The sequence below is a fragment of the Babylonia areolata genome, chromosome 12 (genome assembly GCF_041734735.1).
Source record: "Babylonia areolata isolate BAREFJ2019XMU chromosome 12, ASM4173473v1, whole genome shotgun sequence".
In the NCBI taxonomy this organism is placed as follows: Eukaryota; Metazoa; Mollusca; class Gastropoda; order Neogastropoda; family Buccinidae; genus Babylonia; species Babylonia areolata.
Window position 1 is genome coordinate 39,155,074 of NC_134887.1, and position 22,804 is coordinate 39,177,877.

The 22,804-nt window shown below is 39.4% G+C and overlaps 2 protein-coding genes across 2 annotated transcripts in view; one reads left to right on the plus strand and one right to left on the minus strand.

Moving 5' to 3' along the window:
- The window catches only part of LOC143288194 (E3 ubiquitin-protein ligase TRIM37-like), a 51,609-nt gene extending 32,512 nt beyond the window's left edge, over positions 1-19,097 (minus strand). Inside the window, exons 1-4 of the mRNA XM_076596519.1 lie at positions 18,920-19,097; positions 9,214-9,315; positions 6,292-6,332; positions 4,890-5,009 (exon numbers count right to left, since the gene is read on the minus strand). Coding sequence (XP_076452634.1) covers positions 4,890-5,009; positions 6,292-6,332; positions 9,214-9,315; positions 18,920-18,967 — 311 coding nt within the window. The 5' untranslated portion in view covers positions 18,968-19,097. The remainder of the gene's footprint in view (positions 1-4,889; positions 5,010-6,291; positions 6,333-9,213; positions 9,316-18,919) is intronic.
- Positions 19,098-19,410: 313 nt separating this feature from the next.
- Positions 19,411-22,804, plus strand: part of LOC143288195 (TRPL translocation defect protein 14-like) — a 29,853-nt gene continuing 26,459 nt past the window's right edge. The window contains exons 1-2 of the mRNA XM_076596520.1: positions 19,411-19,574; positions 21,027-21,094. Of these exons, the coding sequence (XP_076452635.1) occupies positions 19,517-19,574; positions 21,027-21,094 (126 nt within the window). The 5' untranslated portion in view covers positions 19,411-19,516. The remainder of the gene's footprint in view (positions 19,575-21,026; positions 21,095-22,804) is intronic.

Here is a 22,804-nt window from a genome sequence, read left to right on the forward strand (position 1 = left end):
GCACCAAAACGTTTTTGCAAAATAAATAAAAATTCCATGCTTAGCAAAAGAAGTTCCTGTTTGAACAAAAAATGATAATAATGACTCCTCTTGTTGTTGTGTCAGAATAAGAGGTCAAAGTGCCAAGTTTAGAGAATACAAAAAATATAAATATAACAGTAAATGCAGTTTGCATATAATTAGGCTTGCAAATAATTAGGCTTCTTTTTTCATTTTTTTGTGCCCATCCCAGAGGTGCAAATTTGTTTTAAACAAGATGACTAGAAAGAACTGAATTTTTCCTATTTTTATGCCAAATTTGGTGTCAACTGACAAAGTATTTTCAGAGAAAATGTCAATGTTAAAGTTTACCACGGACACACAGACACACGGACACACACACACACACACACAGACAACCAAACACCGGGTTAAAACATAGACTCACTTTGTTTACACAAGTGAGTCAAAAATCAAGAAGCACCAGATACTGGGAGACTTGGAAATTAAAAGTCCAGAGCACTAACCACTCAGCAGCTGTGCCCAATAATTAAATGGGAAAAGATTACACCCCCCTCCTCCCTAACACTTCAGAAATATAAAAAAAAACCTGAAAAAATGACGAGGGGAGGAGGGGATCTTTCCAGTTTGTCACCATTTGGGAATAAACATGCATTAAATAAATGTAGAGTTGATTTTTCAAAACATTATTCCCTATTTCCTCTCATGATGTGTGATCGTCTCATAATGTAATCATAACAACAATGGAATTTAGAACAAAATAAGAGAAGAGGGTAAGACAGAGAAATAGAATGAAAGAATGAATAAATGATTTATTCATTTAGAGGCCATTGCCAAGCGAGAGAGAGATTCAAAATTCAAGATGGTTTATTTATGTGTAGGCCTAGGCCCCTTATGCAAGAGACAGAGAGAGAGAGAGAGACAAACACAGAAGTCAGAAGGTACTGAGACAGACACACCACACCCTGAGAATCGCTCTCTCCCTTTGGATGATACTTTAAGCCTTTCACTTCCGACCACAGATTTATCTGTGGTTTAGGCATAACTGCATTTTGACCACACACACACACACACACAAAACAAAACAAAACAAAACAAAAAACCCACCAATAGTTCCAGAAGCGAAAAGGTTAATAGTAGTTGCAGTGCTTATCTAACCTTTAACTGTTTAAGCAACTTATAATCACCACATTAGTCATCCATCACCAGTCATACAGGACATCTCTTTCATAATTCAAGATACAGAGGGTTTGGGGAGTTGGGGGGGCGGGGGGAGGGTGAGAAGAAGAGGACAGGCAGGAGCCTGGATATTCCATACAGGCCAGTCTGCATAGCACAACAGTGCAGGTTCATCGTCCCAGTATTCCCTTTGACCTTTTCATCCAGTCGCTCCCCTTCAACATCCCCTGCTGCCCCCCCACCCCCACTCGTCCCCCTCTACAACCCAACCAATTCTTCCACCACCCCTACCCTCTCCTCGTCCCTTTGCGACTATCCCATTTCTTCAAACTATCCAGGCTGACCACACACACTCCTGTGACAGGATTGTCTGTAGTGGGTTTGTCTGAACACTATGCTGCAGCAGCAGAAACACAGATGATGTGAGGGGGAAGGGAAGGCTTCTTCAGCGCCCCCTCCTCTGCACCACCCCTCCCTCCGTGCAACTCCTCACCAGGATAGGTGGCCTAAATCAACACACCCCTGCAGCACCCCCCGCCCCCACCCACCTCCACCCCCAGAGGTGCCACCAACCCCTCACTCCTATTTATTGATTGGTTGCTGCCAGTGTGAAGAGCACACCACACACGTCTCATGTGACGATCTGACTTCCAGGCACACAATGAGGATGACTTGTTATGCAAATCCGCCTTGTACAACCCTTGACCATACCTGACACAAGGGCTTTCTGACTCACTCTTGAGTAATGACTGGGTGAAACCGATGGAGTAAAATACACTTGTCATCAGTCAACCATTCTAGCCATCAATCAATCCAAGTTCTCTTCGTTCTGCATCTCATCCTCTCACACATCCCCAAAGTCAAATCAACAAAAAATATATCAATCAACAGACAGGCTCTCTCCCCCTAAGTCTGAATCTTTCTTTCAATAAAATAAAAAAACTGACATTCATTCAGAGCTTCTTCTCTTGCTTTTTTTTTTTGTGTGTGTGTGTGTGTGTGTGTGTGTGTGTGTGTGTGTGTGTGTCTGTCAGAATGAGGGATCTGAAAGATATTTTCGTTTTACAAAGAAATCTGCACTTAGCCAGACTATATCTTATGTTGAAAGGAGAGAGACAGGACACACACACAGACACACACACACATTACTAGGAAACCAGTGAAAAATTTGGGTAAAAAAAACCAAAACAAACCCAAACCATTGCTCAAGTTTTAACTGTATGAGTATGGAGCAGGAAGTGTAATATATAATAGAATAAATCATCATCATTACAACATGACTTTCTGGAAAACTAAGGCCAAACAGACATGCATCCCCAAAATGAAAACAACACTTTTGTATGGTTTGCACAATAATGAACACTGATGAGTTCATTTTCAACGAAGCTAACTTCTTCACACAAAACACACTAAAAAAAACGCAGATCAAACAGACATACATCCCCAAAATGAAAACAACGCTTTTGTATGGTTTGCATGATAATCATCACCGATGAGTTCTTTTTTGACAAAGCTGCCTTCTTCTGACAAAACACTAACAAGACACAAAAGGAAAAACAAAATGGGAGGCAGACATCACTGACCAGGCAATAATTCTTTTTTTATATTCAAGTCCTGTTGGGTGTCTTCTGCAAACAACCAACCAACAAAAGAGGAGAAAGAAAAATGAAGAACATCTCTGTAGTTGAACTGTGTAACACACCCTGTTCACAAATCACATCTTGTGCAAAAGGAAAACAGTTCTGGTGATGGGAATCTAGAAATCTCTTCAACTAGTAGTTCAACTTTAAGAACTGCAATCACCTGAAAACATTCAGCGTGCCAGGATGAACAACACTGGGACCCTGTTAGGTTTTACCTTGGAACACAGATAATGTTTTAACATTCACCTTTTGTGAAAACTTTACCCTAAGAGCATTCTCAAAACACCCACACACCAGAGGACATGCAACGTACAGTTTCCTGACTTAATCAGCTCAGTAAAGTGGGGATGGAAACATTTTTTGTTCTTCCCTAAAAATAGAAAAGAAAAAAAATCGCAAAAAAAAAAAAAAAAAATATATATGATTTCTTTCACACCCGATCACAGGCTGGCTAACTCATTCTGTGTTCACAGTTGAGAACAGGTAAAAACATGCATCTAATAAATGTTAAATGGCCATGTGATGTTCACACAGGAAAGTTTTGTTCGCCAACTCGGACAAAAATACCAAAGTCTCCTGTTCAGCTTCCACACTCTTTCAACCCCAAGCTAGGTTTCAGTCAAAGTCTCAAGGTGTCTCTCCAAATTAGAGTAATCAGAGTTAAATAATCAGCTGATGAAGCACTGTGCCAATGTGGATCCATGTCATAAAACTTGTACGGCAGGCTACAGTATTTTCTCACGTGTGATGCCTTGAGAAGTTCGGCCAATCATGAATAAATCAATAATAACAATAACTATTTATGTAATGCTTAATCTTGTGCAGAGACAAATACTGAAGTGCTTTACACACCAGTCATTCACATGCATGCTTAACTCGGATGAAGAGGGATGAAAAAAGAAAGCCAGAGAGACTGTAGACTGGAAGGCTATTTTGGAAACCAGGTAGGTTTCAAGGCAGACTTGAGAGCAGGGATCTGACTGAACTGAAAAATGGAGCTCATTCCAGGTGTAAAGGTCCAGAAACAGAGAAAGAGCTGCAGCCGACTGTGTTTAATGTTTTAGGAGAGTAGACACAAGAGTGGATCTTACACTGATCATTAATTACCGTAAAGTTCGGTCTATAAGCCGCGACTTTTTACTCCAGCTTCAACCTCTGCGGCGTATACAATGATGCGGCTTATTTGAGGATTTTAACGATCTCGGGAGTGTCACGTTCTCGTCTATTCTTAGCTGCCCTTCAACTCACCAAAATCATGATTTCTGTCCATGAATTTTTGGATGAGCTTCAGGATAGTGTGCTAACTGTTCACATTTTATAAATCAAATCCGCACACATTAAAGCCTTCAGATTAGCATTCAGTTCTACTCTGCTCAAGCTTACACCCTCATCATGCTGAAAACGCGACGTTATGCCTATGAATGTATGATGCAGCCTTAAAATTGAAGGCGATCGACCTAGCAGATGACAGTGCAAGCGACGAACCAGCAGCGACCTGCACCTTCATGTTCATGAAGTGAAAGCGAGGCTGAAGTCAGTGACAAGATGGCGGAGGAAGCTGTGCTGGTTCTCTTCAAATCAGACACTGAAGACGAACATTTCAGTGGATTCAGTGAGCAGGATGACATTGAATAAATGTGACTATCTCTAAATTATGGATCTTATTTTCGTTGTGTTTATTTATTATTTTTTTGTGGCACTAGCAGTATTTTCACTTGCTTTTCTTTGTGTTGTTCCCGCTTGTGTTTATTTCATAACCTACAGTATTGACAGCTTTTCTGTAGTATCAGTATGTGTTCCAGTACCGGAAATAAGTGCGGCTTATAAGCCAGTGCGGCTTATGTATGTATAAAGTTCAATTTTTTCCAAAATTTAGTAGGTGCGGCTTATATACCAGTGCGCTCAATAGACCAAACTTTACAGTACTCTGAAGTCAAGGCCGAACTCTGAGCCAAACATAATTATTTTCACTGGTGAATCATCGCACACATTCTTAATCATCAACGGGCAAAGACAAGTATGAGTAAAGTACAAAAAAAACGCTGGTAATGAAAGCACAAGACTTACTGGTCCTTCTCTGCGGTTTCCGGGCGCTGGGCCGGGGCACACTGCTGAAGCGTGTCCAGCTGCTGGGTGACTTCCTCCGCCCACCGGCAGTTCACCAACTCATGGATGTGCAAAGAAGCCCTAGGAGACAAAGACATACATACATAGCACACTGACTCTGCAGCCTCACAGATCTAAAAAAATAAAAAAAAAAAAAAAAATAAAAAATGTTAAAAAAAAGTTTCCATCTCCTCCGACAACCCCTCCTCTCCCCCGATCTGACCCAGCCTCCTCCGAATGATGGCTGGAAGTGACAAGTCCACAACTGAACTGTTCTGTCTGAAAGGCTTCACCTTCTTCCTTGATCATCAAAATAAAATGAAGAGTTTATCATTCAAGACTTAAACCCACTAAAAGTTTGACCATTCAATTATTCAAGGCCATTGTTGACATTCACGTACCTTCCCCAAAAAATGCACACAAGCACAGTTGTGTGTGTGTGTGTGTGTGTGTGTGTGTGTGTGTGTGTGTGTGTGTGTGTGTGTTTTGTTTGTTAAACTGCCTGCTTCTGTGTTCCCCGCCCCCATTTTTTTTTTTTTTTTGGTCCAATATCCCTTTCTCTAGAGAAGCGTGTCTGCCTTTCTGTGTGTATATGTGTACACAAATGTGCACACATGCATGGTGTATGTGTGTGTGTGTGTGCGTGTTTTGCATGTGCACTCTTTGCCTCACCACGTCCGTCACAGCCCCTCTCTGCCTTCCTTTAAATCTAACCTCAAGACTTTCCTCTTCCAGCAGCATTTCCTCTAGACCCTCTCTCAATCATGAAAGTGGTTAGATTGTGTAGGTACATTTGTAACACTGTATTGTGTGTGCGTCGAATGGATGTATGTATGTATGTATACATGTATGTATTGTACATGTATACAAGTTTGTATGTGCATATATATGTTTATTGTGGATGATTGTAATTTATGGACTGAGTGTGTTTCATATGCAAGTGTGTGTGGATTGTAAAGCACTTTGTGCAATGGGGAAAGCACTGACAAATGTCCAGTTATTATCATCATTATTATTATATATATAAAGAGACTGTGTGTATGCTTCTGTGTAGACACACATATATATGTACTGTGCATGTGTGTATGACATTTACATGTGCATGCATGTTTTGCTACTGTGTACATCACTGCGTGTGTCAGTGTGCCTCCACGGTGTATCTTACTAACTGCAAAAATGACTGCTAGTATTTGTTCATATCCATTACTGATTTCTACAGAGCATAAAATTATGATTTATGTACAATAAAAACATATATTAAAAATAAGCAAGTATATAAAAAAAAATCCGCTTTGTCCTAACTTAATGTAACACAATAGGTAAGGAACTTTCAGTGAAAGCCAAAATAATATGAAAATCTTACCTGCAGTGTGGGCACTGAGACCTTTGTTCTGTTAGCCAACGCTGAAGAACATATCAGAAACAAATATTACAGTCACAAAATAATGAATATAAATGTAATCTGATATAATCCAACAACAAAAGGGGAAAAAAAAGAAACCAGATCTCAAATCAGAAAACTACTCACAGGTAACAAATGACTAATATAATAAATCAGTCTTTAACAATAGAATCAATTGCACATATTACTATTACAATATCAGATATAATCAAAATAATGTAATCAATCATACTAGTGATGTAATCAATCATACAAATAAAACAATCAATCCAAATATCAACAAACTCTATCACACTAAGAACACAATCAATCATACCAATGAATAACATAACCAATCATTCAAACAGACATCTTACATGAGGCAAAGAGACAGAAGGAAATACCCAATGAAAAACAAGAGCCGATACTCAAAATGAGAAAGAAAATGTCTGCCTGTATCTCAGTCTCACTAAGACAGTAAAAGTGACATTACTTGTTTTTGTTCAAAATCACTCAAGGCTTTCTACACATTCTATTATCAATTATGCAACATGGGTAGATTCAAACTAAATTGCAGCACTATGACCCTATCACTCTTAAACATTTAATTTGCAGATGATCATTCTCTGGATGGTGAATCTTCCAAATAGTGAGCATGACAATTCATTTCATGGAGTTAGGGTAGATAGATCTTTTTAAGCACTCAAACTAACTTTCAAGAGCTGTGCAACATTCCAACATGATAGCTCTCAATGAGAACTAAACCAGTTCACTGATATAAAAGGATTTAAATATATATATATATATATATATTTTAATAAAATTAAAAAAAGAAAGATGGCATGCTTGTTTTCTATGAGATCAACATTTTTTTTTTTTTTTTTTTTACAGGACACATTTTCTCAAAAGCAAACAAAAAAAAGGGGGGGGGGAGGGGGAGGGGTGCTAGATACAGTTGGCAGTAGCAGTGGTAATGCTATTGTTTGGGTTCTAATTTTGTTGTTATTGCAGAAAAAAAAAAGAAACCTCAAGGATATATATATATCAAAACAAAACAACCAATCGTAAGTATCTCAAACAAGACACCAGTTTGCCTCCTGTCAAATCTCGGAGTCTTTTCTAATGTTTCACATGCATTCTAAATGTTTCCCATGCTAGATTCTAGTCTTCTCCTGTCTTCGCCCCTCCTTCCATTTACCAACATTTACCACTGAAAGTTAAAGCACTGCTGACATACATGTCTAGTAAAAAACCTGACAGAGCAGGTCCCGTTCAACAGGTCACAGTGACCCCAAGTGTAAGGTTCTGTAACCACTGAACAGAGGTTGTTGAAGGGGGCCAGGGGTGGAGATGATGAAATGTGGGCGGATAGGTATTTTAATATAAAGCTTCATCAAATCAAAAATTTATTCCTCCCCAGAAAAAAAAGAAAGAAAGAAAAAAGCCTGCTACTGCTTCTTTTTCCCCAGCATTTTGATCAAGAAAGTGGTGGGACAAAGGGAAGGGATGAAGCATGATGGGTGCACTTATCATGGGGGTCAGGGAAGAACAACAAATCAATATAGATGCCAGCGGAGATGAAAAAGCCAATCAAGGCCCCCAACAAATCATCTTTTATTATAAAATTGCTGGGCAGACTGTATTCTGAAGACAAAAAAAAAAAAAAAAGATCTTCACTTCAATCAATGCAATGCAACATGGCAAAAGCAAGAACACAACAAGCCTATCCATTTCGTGAACTGACAGCTAACACACATTGATCTGTCTCTGTCCACCGCCTCTTGGGGATTGGTGGGCTCCACTGAGGCTTCCTTGGCGGAAGAAAACAGGATTCTTTGATTGAGTGCTGCTACGGCAATCTCTCTCTCTCTCTGTCTGAGTCTCTCTCTCCACACATCTCTCATGAATACAAACGCACAGACAGACACACATGCAGGTGAGACATGTTGACAAGCTCTGAAACATTATCTGGGAAGACTGTCAAGGTTCGAGTGGGCGAAGAGTTAGTGAAAAAACAAGTGTGATGTTCAGGACACTTCACCTTTTTACCTTTCAGAGACAATAACTGAATAAGACAGACAGGCTAGTTTACAAGTTCATAATCCTTTGGGTGTCACAAAAGCCAAAAACTGGATGTTCTGAAATGCACAGTCTTACAAAAATAACTGACAACACCGGTTCATTTTTCTACTGCGTCCTCAATACTAATGTGGTACATAATAACAATAATAAATGTACATGCCCTTCTCTCTGTATATGTTGATAATGTTGATAAAGCTAACCCAAAAATATTTAATATGCATGTGTGTAACACAATGTACTCCTGAAAGAGACCCCCCCCCCCCCCCAACAATTTTCTTTTAATAAACTGAAAACCACAAAAACTCGACAACAACAAAAAAATTTTGGGAACCAGGATAAAACTAAAAGCACATTATATGGAGTCCCAGCTTATGCTTCTTCATTAATGAATTGTCTGTTACACTTGATGCTTTTGTTTAGAAAAATCCTTTCTGGACTTCTCTTAACACAACATTTTTTTTTCAAACACATTTTTTTCAGACGGAATATTTTGTTTCTATGCCTCATCAGTCAAAAACTTCTTTTTTTTTTCTTGGCTGAAAGAAAGCAAAAACAAAAAATATTTATAAACTCCCCAGGGTTGAACGGGTTAAAAAAAAATCTATTTAATTATCTATGGAGAGAGAGAGAGAGAGAGAGAGAGAGAGAGGGAGAGAGATCTACATCTGGACAATCTGCCAACTTTAACAATGACATTTAAACCATGATTACATATCTATAAAAAAAAAAAAAAAAAAAAAAAATATATATATATATATAAAAGGTGATAAGCAGTATATATAGAAAAAAAAAAAAAAAAAAAAGATGAGAAAGCAGCCTCACCCTGATGCAGGTGAAACAGCACAGCTTGGAGCAGTGGGGACACAGACGGGCATCCCGCAGCTTTTCCATACAGATGAAACATCGAAACACCTCCGCAAGGCTCTGAAAACAAACCAAAACAATACTATTATGTAGTATTACCTCAGAATGAATAACACTTTCAATGTGGTACACAATCATTTATCAATGTGGTACATAGTTACTAACAGAATGATTCCTCATGACACCATGACAAAAACTGTGACCCCAAAATGGAATAAAAACAGATACACACATACACACGCACGCACCCACTCCGCCCCCCTCTTACTATAGTAAAATGAAATAACAAAGTATACAGAACTACCTTTAGAAGCACTTTTTTTTCATACAACAGACACACATACTAACATAGACTGGGAATTAGTGGTTACCTGCATACAGTACAATAATCTTTTGACCACAGCTGAACACTGAAGAAACAACTGAAAAATATGTGGGCACACACAGATGTATACAGAGTCCTTTGTGGCCACAACATGTCTGCACGCACGCACGCACACTCACACACACACAGAGCCATTCTAGTATCAAGATAACCTCTCCCGACAAAGCAAGTTTTGCATCCAAAATAACTGCTTGTTATATCATTGTCAAGAAATCTGACCAGAGCCATGTCTGCGACAATATATCTAGTCACTTCACTGGGTGCAAAATGTGTAGGGAAAACCCACAATCCCCTTTTTAGCAGTTTCAGTTGTGAATTGTGAATTGTTGCTTGTGGTCCAGCTGACTGCACAGGGCCATATCAGGACAGTCAAACCATACAAATGCTCAACCGCGTCAACACTAAACTGTCACATACTGACATAGTGACATACACACAAAAAAACATCAAGATAAACCTACGTAACTCAGTTCCTGACACATTATCCTAACCATTCAGCTCTACGGGGCAAATAAGATTAGGCTGAGCTGAGGACATCAAACGTTCCCCTTAATTCATCATCATCAGATTACATAAAATCATAAAAAAGGAAAAAACAATACTTCAAAACCAAACAAAAATATATTTCAAAAAAGGCCAGATAGGCAAATAACACTGCAGAATGGACAGCTAGTGCCCATCCCAGTGTTTACAATTTTACTACCTAATCGCTGGAGCAAAACAGCTCGGATAGTAGTTTTTAGTGCATCGCAGACAGCAGAAAATAGAAAAAAAAGTGTCAAGGCCTGCTGGAAAAAAGAAAGGGGAATGGACTGGGAAGGCAGAAAAAGGAGACAACAGTGAAGGAAGAAAACAGGCAAAAATAAAGAGCGCAATAGTAAAGTGGAAATTTCTAGCAAGGACTTTCCGGAAGGCAGGGGATGCTATTTATACTGAAAGACCCCTGGCATCCCTACGGGGGTATAGCAGTTTCAGTTTCAGTCCCGAGGAGGTGTTTAAGTGTGCTGATTCATATATTCTACACCACATCTAAACAAAAATATCTTTAAAAGAAGTTGGGTAGGGAGGGGCGTGGGAGGGGGTGGGGGCGGGGGGGGGGGGGGGGGGGGGGGGGAGGAGCATATGCCTGATCTCATAATAAAGTGAATTTGAAGAAGATGGGGAAAAAAAAAAATCAAACATCAACACAATAATACTGGCAACAGTGACAATAACAATATAACACCAAAACGAATTAACATGAAAATGCAGAAAGAATTAAAAGAGATGTTTGTTTGTTTTTGTTTTTTGTTGTTTTTTTTTATCTCACACTGTTCAACACAATCATGTGGAATACCACCACCCAGCCCCAGCTTGGGAGCAATGCTGCATAGTCATTATTAACAACAGCAAAACTTGGGCTTTTGAAAGTGACAAATACTAAAATAACATTTGGCCAAGTGATAATTACACACACACACGTTAAAACTACCGGTAGATCAGTACTGCTCTAAACTAACTGGATATCAGCCAGTTCTGTTTCATGATGGTGTCAGATCATGTGGACACATCCATATTATACAGTATGCTGTATAACAAAATTTTTAAAAAAAGAAAAAAAAAAGGGAAGAAAAAGGAAGAAAAAAACAATAAAAAGCTGCAGCAGATACCTGACCTTCACATAAACCCAATGCGCTTATCAAGCCATCAGAGCCTATCCTAATTTTGTATGAAACATTGCCATGAAAATGAACTAATACCCCCAAAAAATTATTAAAAAATTTTTTTTTTTAAACCCATTCCCCCCCCCCCCCCTCCAAAAAAACCTAATAAATAAACAAACAAAAAAATCCAGCTGAAGAACAAGCGGTAAACCAGAAACTCTTCTTTCCCAATCACCTTGGTGATGACAATCTCCTGGCCCGTCTTGATCTTCATCTTGACATACTCCCTGTTGGCGTTGAGAATCTCCTCCACAGAGATGCACTCCACAGAGCTCTCCTCCAGGATACTCAGACACCTCACGCCATCCTTCTCCTCGCAGATCTTGTACTCCGTGACCGTGTTGGCATTGGGGCTGGTTATCCAGCACACCTCGTTGTTGTCCTTAAAGCGGACTTTCTTGCTGTTCTTGTTGTTGTTGTTCATGCCGGGCTCCATGGCTGACATGTCCAGGGTGACGCTCTGCAGTATGGTGCTCAGTTTGTCCTCTAGGATGCTGACCGGCGACAGGGGCGTGTTCTTCTCATCCGACCACTGCATGGTGACTGTGTAAGTACTGCAGATCTGCACTGTGGAGCTTCTCAACAACGGAACAACAATTTTTTGTTGCTGTGATGTGGGTTTTTTTTCCTCCCCTTTTATTTATTTATTTTTCAAAGCTGGCCAGGTCCAGTATCTTGGAAGGACAGCTCAGTTTGGATATTCCCCTGGTACCTCAGCCAAACAGCAGAAAAAATTCACTTCACAAATATACAGGAAAACAATCAACTCACTCATAGAGTTTTGTATGGGCTGGCACATATATGTATCCCATCCTGTTGCTTTGAGCTAATTGAAGCAAAGAACTGATACCCAAACAAAAGTAAGAGTTAATCTCAAAAAGCAGGAATTATGTGAAAAGTCAAAACACGCAAGCTAACTTCGCAAGAATCCAGATGAAAAAAAAAAAACCAATAAAAAACCCCAGACACTGCTAAACCACATCAGTAGCAGCAGCAGAGCTTCAGAAAAGAGGGGGGTTGAAAACACGCACGGGTACGGACACGATGACATCCATTCTGATCTGCCCACTGGTCCCAGTGTGTATGCATATATCGCCGAACCAATTTGCAATGCAGCCGAGCTCTGTTGGCAAAGGGTGTGATCTATCACTGTAGCATCAGCGTGCACAAAGGCCAGTTATCAGAGCGAATGTCAGGGCGATGGGTGGTACCACCCGCTGACATTTCCCTACAACTAGATACTTCCTTTGTTTTTGATTTGGAACATTTATACCTCATTCTTCATCACAAATATCATAGTTCTATAGTTCTAATCTCACATTCATATTGAAAAAAATATTAAAAAAACAAAACACAAAAATAATCACAACGCTTGAAGTTCTTAAACATTTCAAGCAAAAATATTATGATCTATTATCCAATCTACTCTCTCCTTGTCTTTCTTGTTTTCACCTTTGCAATGAAGGTTCTATTCTTTCATCCAGTTCCCAAGTCAGTTACGATATAAACCTTGTTATATTTTCAACAGTAAAATAAAGAGTAATTGTAATTGTTCCAATATTTCACCTTGACCATTTATACATTCTGTTATCGTTCTACAGAGTCTCTTGAAAAGTCACGTTATGCACATGTTTAGCATCTCTTTTTTTTTTTCTTTTTTTTTTATACGTTACAATATTTTACTCCATTACATGAAATACAAACAAAGCGATCAAACCAGTAAAGTTTACCAAAAGGAAAACCATCACATTAAACTTTACATTCCTCGCTTGCCCGGTTTCAAAGCACCGTCTGAAAACTGAAAAGAGAGTGTCACAAATCAACGCAGATCAATCCCCATGTACGCGCACAGGTCCATCAGATTTGGAGAGGGGGAGGAAGAAACTTCAGCCTGATTTGCAGACTGTCCAGTCGCCCTCACCAGCTTGCCCATTGCCGGGGCATGATTGGCACACATCATTAATCTCCCCTTCCATCATCTCCTGGGCCCCCACAGCCACTGACAGCACGGACGCCTCCTTTCCGCCCAATTTCCAAAATGCAGTCCCCACTCCACCTCCCCAAAACCCCTAGCCAAATCAATGCTGCTTTTTTCTTTCTTTCTTTTTTAATACTCAGATGGATTTCCAATTTGTCAGCTGAACAAAGCTTTGATGACAAACACTGGATAATGATCAGACTAAAGAACCAAAAGTAATAATCATGATCAGGTTATGAGATGCCCAGCCCAACCAATGGGAACCATCACAATTCTGTTCACTCACTGTCATCACTGCAGATTTTTCTTTTACACCACCCACCCACATCTCTCACCACACTCTCCACCTCCATAAGATCGGAACAGTTACTTTATAAGCATATCACAACTGTCAAATGCATAATTTAAAATCAAGGTTTGAGTCAAAACAGATGTTTCAAACCACCTCTTCCAAATGTTGCTCTCCACAACCGGATGAGGATTAAAATCAAACAGACAAGAGAAATTCCTGTAAAAATGCAACACAACTGCTTGTTTGATGTTCCACACTACCACTGGCATTACCATAATAGTAATTTTAGTTTTTTTCAATTCCGACCAGATGAATCACAGTACAAACTCCAGAATGCAGCACTAAAAAACAAAACACCACCAATTAATGATGAATATCTTTAAATTTTGTTGTGATTCCACCTTGTCAAAAAAAACACACCAAAAATAGTATAGAAAATTATAAGTCTGACACAGTGACACAACATTCTTGCTTCAACACTGGAACGGGTAGGAAGACTGAACTGAAAATTAGGAGCTCTGGTAAATGTGCAAACATTTATTTCCCATCCCTATTTCTGGCATCCTCAGATGCAATGTCCCAAGAGAAGTTCTCCCCCTACATTTTTATACTAAGCCTTTTAGCAATGAAAAGCACAGGCACATGAATACTTAGCATGACTGTTTCTTAGGTCATGTCTGACCTGGACAGACTGCAGTGCCTTTCACAATGGTCAGTCTAATCTGCACTGAAACTGGTCAGAAATTTGTGGAGTAAAACAACCACAAAAAAAAAAAAAAAAAAAAAAAAAAAAACACACATAAAAAAAAACCCCAAAAACCCCCAACAACAACAGGCATGGATGCATTTGATGACTCATCCTTTGCAACTTCTCTCAGTCCAGTTCTCACACAAACATGATGAATACATATTTTGGCATTGTATTCATAAAGCTCCAAATTCCCGATAATAAAACTACAAACACTTCAGCTAATGTCTAAACAACTGGCTTAAATCATCTACCCCACTTGTCCCAGCTGGGACAACAAGAAAAAAAATTAATCAACATCAAGCACCTATGCTGGCCACCATGATCAGCAATGCCATTGTAAAAAAGAAAAAAGCCTGGACTCCCCCCCCCCCTCCCCCCTTTCCCCAGGAGCCATAAACGTCAGCTTCCCTCGATTCCTTCACCCTTCAATCCCCTTGTTGGGTCACCCCTACACCCCTGCCTCCCTTTCGGACTCCTCCCCAATCTCGCTCTCCAATCAATAACACAAGACGCACCTCCCCAACACCCAACTTCGCAATCCAATCAGACTGGTGTGAGCTTTGTGGATCAATGCCAGCAAAAACTATATTGACAGACCTTTCCTTCTGACATGCAATGCTACACACACACAGAGTTCTACAACTTATACTGTTATAGATCTAAGTATATCATTCAATATGCGACAACAGTATCATATTGCTACACAGTACACTAAAGAAAGTCAATAGCCACACACAATGAACATTGTGAGAACTACCTGACACTCCTATCATGAACCTGTTACATTCATGCATACAATGATTATAAACAGCGCATGACAATCATCTTCTCTCTCCTCTCTCTCTCTCTCTCCCTCCCTCCTCCCCCCTCTCTTGTCCTTTCCTGTTTACAAACTGACATAGGAAATTATACTTTCTTTGTTGCCTTCCAGTAGTTGGGACTCATTTTTTTCACTTGTCATGTAACTGGCTGTTGCTTGTCTCATACTGAAGATAATAGCAAGGAAAGAACACATGCAAAATTTCAGATCAATGTCTCAAATAGTTTTTGAGGCAAGGCAACTGGCAAGGCAAGGCAAGGCAAGGATATACTGAAAATTTTGTGTATGTGCATATTACGTCATTTTGTGAAACAAACTGATTTTTAGATATGCCATGTGTCCATGTTATGTACCTGACATCGCTTGGACTGATTTTACATCATTTTCATATATATTACTGTCAAACAGAAAAAAACCCAAAAAACAATGAGTGGAACGGAAACCAAATAATCTTTATTCATCAGCAAAATCACCTAAAACATGTTCAAATTACTCACAAAACGAGATAAAAAGCCCATTTTACACCCACACCAAAGTCAAAGTAATTTTCAAATGTGTGCAAAAATTCTTTTACAATTTCAGAGGTATAACTCACTACTGACAAGTATTGTACTGAGATTCTGTGGATATTTCTGCAAGAACTATACACTCTTCACATACAAAAAGAGTAGATAGCTAAATGAGCCTTGTAAACATTTTTTTTTCAATTTGTGCAGTGAAAACAAAACAAACAACAACAACAACAAAAAGAAAAAACAAAACAAAGACAACCCCTAATCAGTGTGAAGCATATATATATCACAAAATCACACCACAGGCATATCAATCATTCAATGTATCTCCACTTCTAACTGGCCTACAGAGATAGTTCAAATATATAAATCAATGTCTTCATTTGACCAATCCAACTATCATGCTGTATGCATGTAATGTAATGCATTGCTTCTGACATATATAAAACTGATCATCTATCTTGAACAGGATATCTTTGTATCACGGATCACCATGAACTTCACCTCAAACCATGATTTCGGAGAGGTACTTTCTGTTCTTCTAGCTACAACCAATCATGTGCAACTGACAAACCTAAGCTCCATCACACTTGACTTCTTAATCTTTACACAATTATGCCACACTGTGACCTTGATCTCTGACCTTGACTTTGGGCCACAACCAAACATCACAAAGAGTTTGATGAAAAAAACCAACATAATATCTCATTTATATCACACTGAATTATCATTATTATTATTACTATTATCATCATAACATAGTTTTTAGTGTGTGAAATTATACTTTACTATGTTGTGACTTTGAACTTTATCTCTGACCTTGACTGTCTGGAAGATTTTAGTACTCATTTTTGTTATCTTTTCTCTAGATCCATTCTCAATTGTCAGCATCAGAAAAAGACCATCTTAGTAAGACTGTGGTCATTTATTAGTGCACTCATTTTAAATACAACAACAATTACCCAGAGGCCCTTACTATCAATATAAGAAGTTCATCCACACTAAATGGACACTGGTTTATTATTGGGTAAAAATGTTTGTCACAAATACATTATTCTACAACTATGAAAAAACGGTATCAAGTTTGGTAAAGACTGGCAGCAAGATCCTACCATGATACTAACAGTATCAAGTTTGGTTCCTACACCATGTGCTGTTGCTGAGAAAATTTCAACGTAAAAAGACTGCAAAGTACCATGGGTGGGACACACACAGGCAGACAACATATATGTGAAAGTATGCTTGCATGTATCTTGTTCCGATCTCAATTTTTGCTTGAAAGCCATGGCCACACTCTCCCATGACATCAACAAAGTAAACATGTCAGTTGCCCACCAACACTGAACAAATTGCTTTCTTCATACACTTGCAGAATGGAACTGATTGCAACTTAATATAACTTATTTAACCTTTCTCGACATTAAGCAGTTCCTTTCAGTGGCATGCTCCACGATGTGGATGATGATTTTCTAAGGTGAAAATGAAATGTTCTATATGTATTGAAACCATACTCAATCGAGGAGACAGGCGGGAAAGTAAAATGCTAAACTGGCATTGCATAATTTCGCCGCAGTTGACAATATGCAAGCAACGATACTTTTGTCATCTCATTTCGTGGCTCGGTACAAGTTTTGATTTTTTTTCTCAATGTTTGTTTGTTTTTCTCAATGTTTGTCTGTTTGATGTGAAACTGCTAAGCAACAACAGTAACGATTAATACATTTATACATTTTTCAGAGTTTGAAACTACAATCGTGATTGTTCTGCAGGAGAGTTCTGCAGCAAAAGAAAAATCTGCGATAGCCCTTATTAAAAATAACAACAAAAAGTCAAGTGACCGACTTGCTGCCAATCGAGGTGTCATTTCACTTCTGTGAGATGTCATGTAAAGGTTCTTGAACAAGTTGAAGCCTTCTGTGTGGTGCATTCAATGAACAGCATACAAAATCATATTTGGAGTTGGAAGGGTCACCTGCTTTGTTTTGTTATTCAATAAATTGAATAATTAATATTATCAATCAGTTATGTATCACAAAATAAATTATAATGCACAAACTCTGTTGCAGAGAGCTTGCATACATGCCGGTTGTGAGTATGTGTGCATGTGTGTGTGCATGTGTGTGCGTTTGCATGATTGTGTGAAGTTATGCTCGTTTCAATGTTTGTGAATGGTTTGTCATACTTGAATACAAACATGTAAATTGTAATATGCTATATAATTAGAATGCTTCTTGTTGCATAATTTCTGAGTGGTTCTTACTGGTTTGCTTTGCACGTCTACTCTAATTTCCTTTCATCATCAATGAATTTAAAATCATACTAAAAATCTTGTTATCAATTCACTTACCTTGGGTCCACCATCACCATCAACCTCTCTCTTGACACCGAGATCGACAAGAGCATAACGAAGGCAGCCACAACGCTAGCCCGCTTCACACAAAGAGTGTGGACAAATCCCAAGCTGACCACGAAGACAAAAATGGCTGTATACAACTCCTGCGTCCTCAGCACCTTGCTGTATGGCAGTGAGGCGTGGACCACACATGCTCGTCAGGAGAAATGGATCATTACCTTCCACCTGAGAAGGCTACAGTGCATACTCGGCATCTCCTGGCAAGGCAAGGTGACAAACACCGAAGTCCTGACTCGCGCTGACCTCCCAACCATGTGTACCATGCTGAGACTGCGTCGGCTGTGCTGGCTGGGCCACGTTCGCCGCATGAAAGATGGGCACATCCCAAAAGACATCCTTTATGGAGAGCTCGCCATAGGGCAGAGAAGCATCGGCCGCCCACAGCTGAGATACAAAAACGTTTGCAAACGTGACATGATGGCGCTTGAGATCAACATGGAGTCCTGGGAGGACCTTGCAGTTGACCGCAACAGCTGGAGAAGCACTCTCAAGAATCAGCTACGGATTGGTGAGAACAAACTGTCAGCTGCTGCAGCAGAAAAGCGAACTCGCAGAAAAGGGACAGCAGCCAACAGACCAGCATCAGCTTACACATGTGACCGCTGCGACAGACTGTCTCTCTCGCATCACTATCACTATCGAGCAGATTTTTTAACTTGAATTTGTTCTCGGTAAAAAATGAAATGCTGAGTGCAGGAATGTATAACCCTAAATTAAGACTAACAAGAGTTTGCAATTGCCTCCAGAGACTTTCCAAACTTCGCAACATGTAAACAAGACAGTGCTTGACATAGATACTTATGCACCTACCTCAACTGTGTGTTCTTCGATTCGTTTTTCCCCACCACCGCTGGCCATTTTGTTACGTTAACGTGCTCTTCGGCTTGTTAAATATGAGCACACTTCATAACAACACAAAAATAGTGACACAGAGAAGGCAGGGGTTACAAGACAGGCACGTCTTGGTGTCGAATAATCAACAGTCAACTTTTCCCTCCTGTGCACTCAGCAGTCACCTACTTCCGGTTTAATCAATTGGATAAAAATGGCAAAAAGATCAATAATCTGAGGAGGAGAAAAATAAAATGTTGTTTTTCCATTGAGTAGATACCGTTAATTCAAGCATACGCATCAGTAAAGGTCAAACAGACAATTGGGGGAGACAAAAAGGGTAGGGAGGAATAAAAACAAGTGTTTAGTGTGTGTTGTTTTTTAGCCAATCACAGTTGACAACCAAAGTCATGTGCATGCAGCAACACGTGTTTTGTTTCGTGCGAACGAATGGACTGGCTGCTCCGGCCTGTACGAAATGCCTCACCAGTCGCACGCTGCCTCACACAGTCATTGCTTGGGTTCCTGACCGTGAGAAAGAACACAAGGATAGGAGTGGAACAGCTTGCAAGGAGCATGGCGAATGGAACGGGCGACAATTCATATAAATTTTACAAAGTTGTTTTGACTGGAGGTAGGTAGACTACCTTTGTGTTGTGTTAACTTTCAAAGGAAATTTGGGAGAGACAAAAAAGAAAAGAACTGAGTTTATTAGGATGTCCATTGCGTTGCGCTGTGTGTTGTCAATTTTGACGTTTAGGCTCCGTAACGCATTGTCAGATGCGTCCCGTTGCTGATCGCTGTATGGATCTTTAAACCGCGTTTTAATTGTGAATGAAACATCAAGTGTTACACACACACACACAGACACACACACACACACACACACACACTCACAAACACACACTCACACACACACACACACACACACTCACACTCACACACACGTGCGCGGCCATTCACAAACGTGCGTGCATGGAGTCCCAGTCTGTAAGTTTTTGTTTTTCTCTTCCCTCTGCCTTCCCCCCACCCCCCGACCTCCCCTTATTCCAGATCATGCTAATATCTAGATGCAAGAATGATTTAATTAAATAAAATTTTAAATGTTGTTAGTTATTTTGATCATTGGCAGCCTCATTTTTGCAGTTGTTCATCTTATGTTGTGCTTTATATTTGGTATTATTGTTATTCTTATTTTACATTTTGGTGAAGTTTATTGTTTCCTTCCATCATTTGATTTTTTTTTTAAAATTAACTCCGATTCATTCTTCTAGAAGTACATAAAGTAAATTTGTTTTAAACACACACACACACACACACACACACACACACACACACACATATTTTAGAAAATGTTCATCTGCAGAATGAGTTTACACACAATACACATACAGCTACCGTTGCAGTAAGAACAGTGCAGTGGCTGCTAAATGCTAACAACTGAATTACTTACTTTTTTTTCCCCCCGTGAACCACCACCAAAAAAAGAAAGATAGAGGAAAAGGAGGAGGGAAAAATGGAGAGAAAGGAAAGAGGAAAAACAAAAGAAAAAAAAGGAATGAGTTAAGTAATATGTTTCATTCTTAGACAAGGGATCGTGGATCAAACTAAGTAGCAGTGAATGACGGGCTGAGCTGTGCCGGTTAGGGTTAATCCCCAGGGAGCGTTTCGCTAGCTGGAGTGGTCTGGCCAAAGTACTCTGAAATAAAGGTCCCTTTTTTTTTTTTCCCTTCTTCTTTTTTTTCTTTTTATAGAATGAATTTTTTTTTTTTCCTGCAGATCCCCCAGACAGTAACAGAATAATCAACATTTGATTGTGGTCACTCTATGGAAGGAAGGAAGGAAAAGCCTACACACCCTCTCTGTCTGTCTTTCCCTCACTCTGTAGCTCACTCCACTTTCTCACTCCCTCTTATCGAGGCTTTCATCCCCCCATGGCCCACCCCCTGCCCCTCCCATCCACCTCCCCAGACCCCCCTTTTTTTTCTGACACGGAAGAACAGTGGATTATATAGTAAACAGTATATGATCAACAAGTACTCCTGAATGTGGTAATTTTTGTTTTCTCCCTACTGGTTTGCTTCAGGTCCTTGCGGAGGTAAAACTACAGGACAAGCAAGGCTGAGTACCTTCTTTGAAAACTTAGGATGGAAGGTATTGCTCTTCTCAAGTTTCTTTGTTGTTTGTTATGTGTGTACTTGTACTCTCTCTCTCTCTCTCTCTCTCTCTCTCTCTCTCTCTCTCTCTCTCTCTCTCTCTCTCTCTCTCTCTCTCTCTCTCTCTCTCTCTTGCAGACCTGTGCACCTCCCAAATTTTTGAGTATTTGTCCCTGAAAAAAAAAAAGAGAGAAATACAGAAATCTGATATCAGAAACCAAAATCCAATTTCTCAACAATCTAGAATACAAAAAATAGTTTTTGTTCCCAACATGAAAATGGTTATTGGATATTGCAAGATAATCATTTTTCTTTTATAAGAAATGAGAGGGAGGATGGAGAGAGAGAGAAAGCAAGCAATTGTTAAGAATTAGATTGATCGAATATGATAAAATACTGAAAGCCAGTGAAAAACACTGAAGACTGTTATGACAGTACTGAAAAAGTTAGTTGAGAGGTGCGCAGTTCTGCTCTTGCTCTCCCCCCCACCCCCTCTCTCTCTCTCCCTCTCTCTTTCTCTTTCTGTCTTCTCTCGGACTCTCTCCTCCCTTCCTTCCCCAGTTTCTGGTCTCTATGTTTACATTGATCCTCTCTCTCTTTACTGTCTGTATCTAACTATCTTACTCAGTTTTTGTGTTTAGGAGAGGTTTTTTTTGTTTGTTTTTTTCAAATGTCAGTGAATTTTAGTCCTGTAGTCTCAGTCATCACTCACTGGTTTTGTTTTTTTAATTTAAGAACACTTACACAGTATTTGACAGCTGACTCATTTTGGTGTGCTGTGTGTGTCACTCTGTGTGTGTATGTGTGTTTGTGGTGTGGTGTGTGTGTGTGTGTGTGTGTGTGTTTACAGCAAAGGTTTGTGTGTGAGAGGGCATGTTGGTGTTACTTTGTGCATACAGATGCATACTTGAACATTTAAACTATAATCAACTATCAACTATTAACTGTTAGCAGTCCTAGCACTGACACTCATAATATGAATTAAATGTTCACCTACACACCTTTTTACCTGTTTCTTCTTTTTATTCAACACCCCATTAATAGAAAGAAAAGAGTCTGATTAAGACTTTTGGTTAACCTTATTTTTCTTGTCAAAGGTAGAATGTGTGTTTATTGTTGAACTTAAGTTTTACATTTTTAAAGTGTATCTCACTATCTGTAGTTATATTTATTTATGACATGTTTTTTAATGTGAGTTTCTGTCTGTTAACAGAACGCTGTACTATTTATAGAATTTTTTTAATGAGAGAAAACATAATACCTCTGTTTGTCTGAAGAAGATGTTATCAACAAAGTAACATGGCATAAATTCAGCATTTGTTGTTGTTTTTAGTGCATGTTTCCCATCTATCTTATTTTATGTGCTCATAAAACTAAAAGATATTAGATCTCCTAAGTCAAGTTAATGACACCTTTTGTGTGTGTGTGTTGTGTTTACGTAAGTGTGTGTGTGTTTGTGACACACACACACACACACACACACACACACACGGTGACTCATGCACAGGAAAACAAACGTTGAAACAGATTTTTGGGGGTGTGGAGCACTAGGTGAAGGGAGAAGGGGTAAGAACAAGAAATGGGTGTTATGTGCAGGTTGTACTTGTAGTTGTACCACTACAATGAAGGTTTTCTGGGGCTTTGTCACTGTTCGTAGGGCCTGCAGAGAAAGCTAAAGCCAGGGACTTTGAACAGTCCCTGTGTGTGC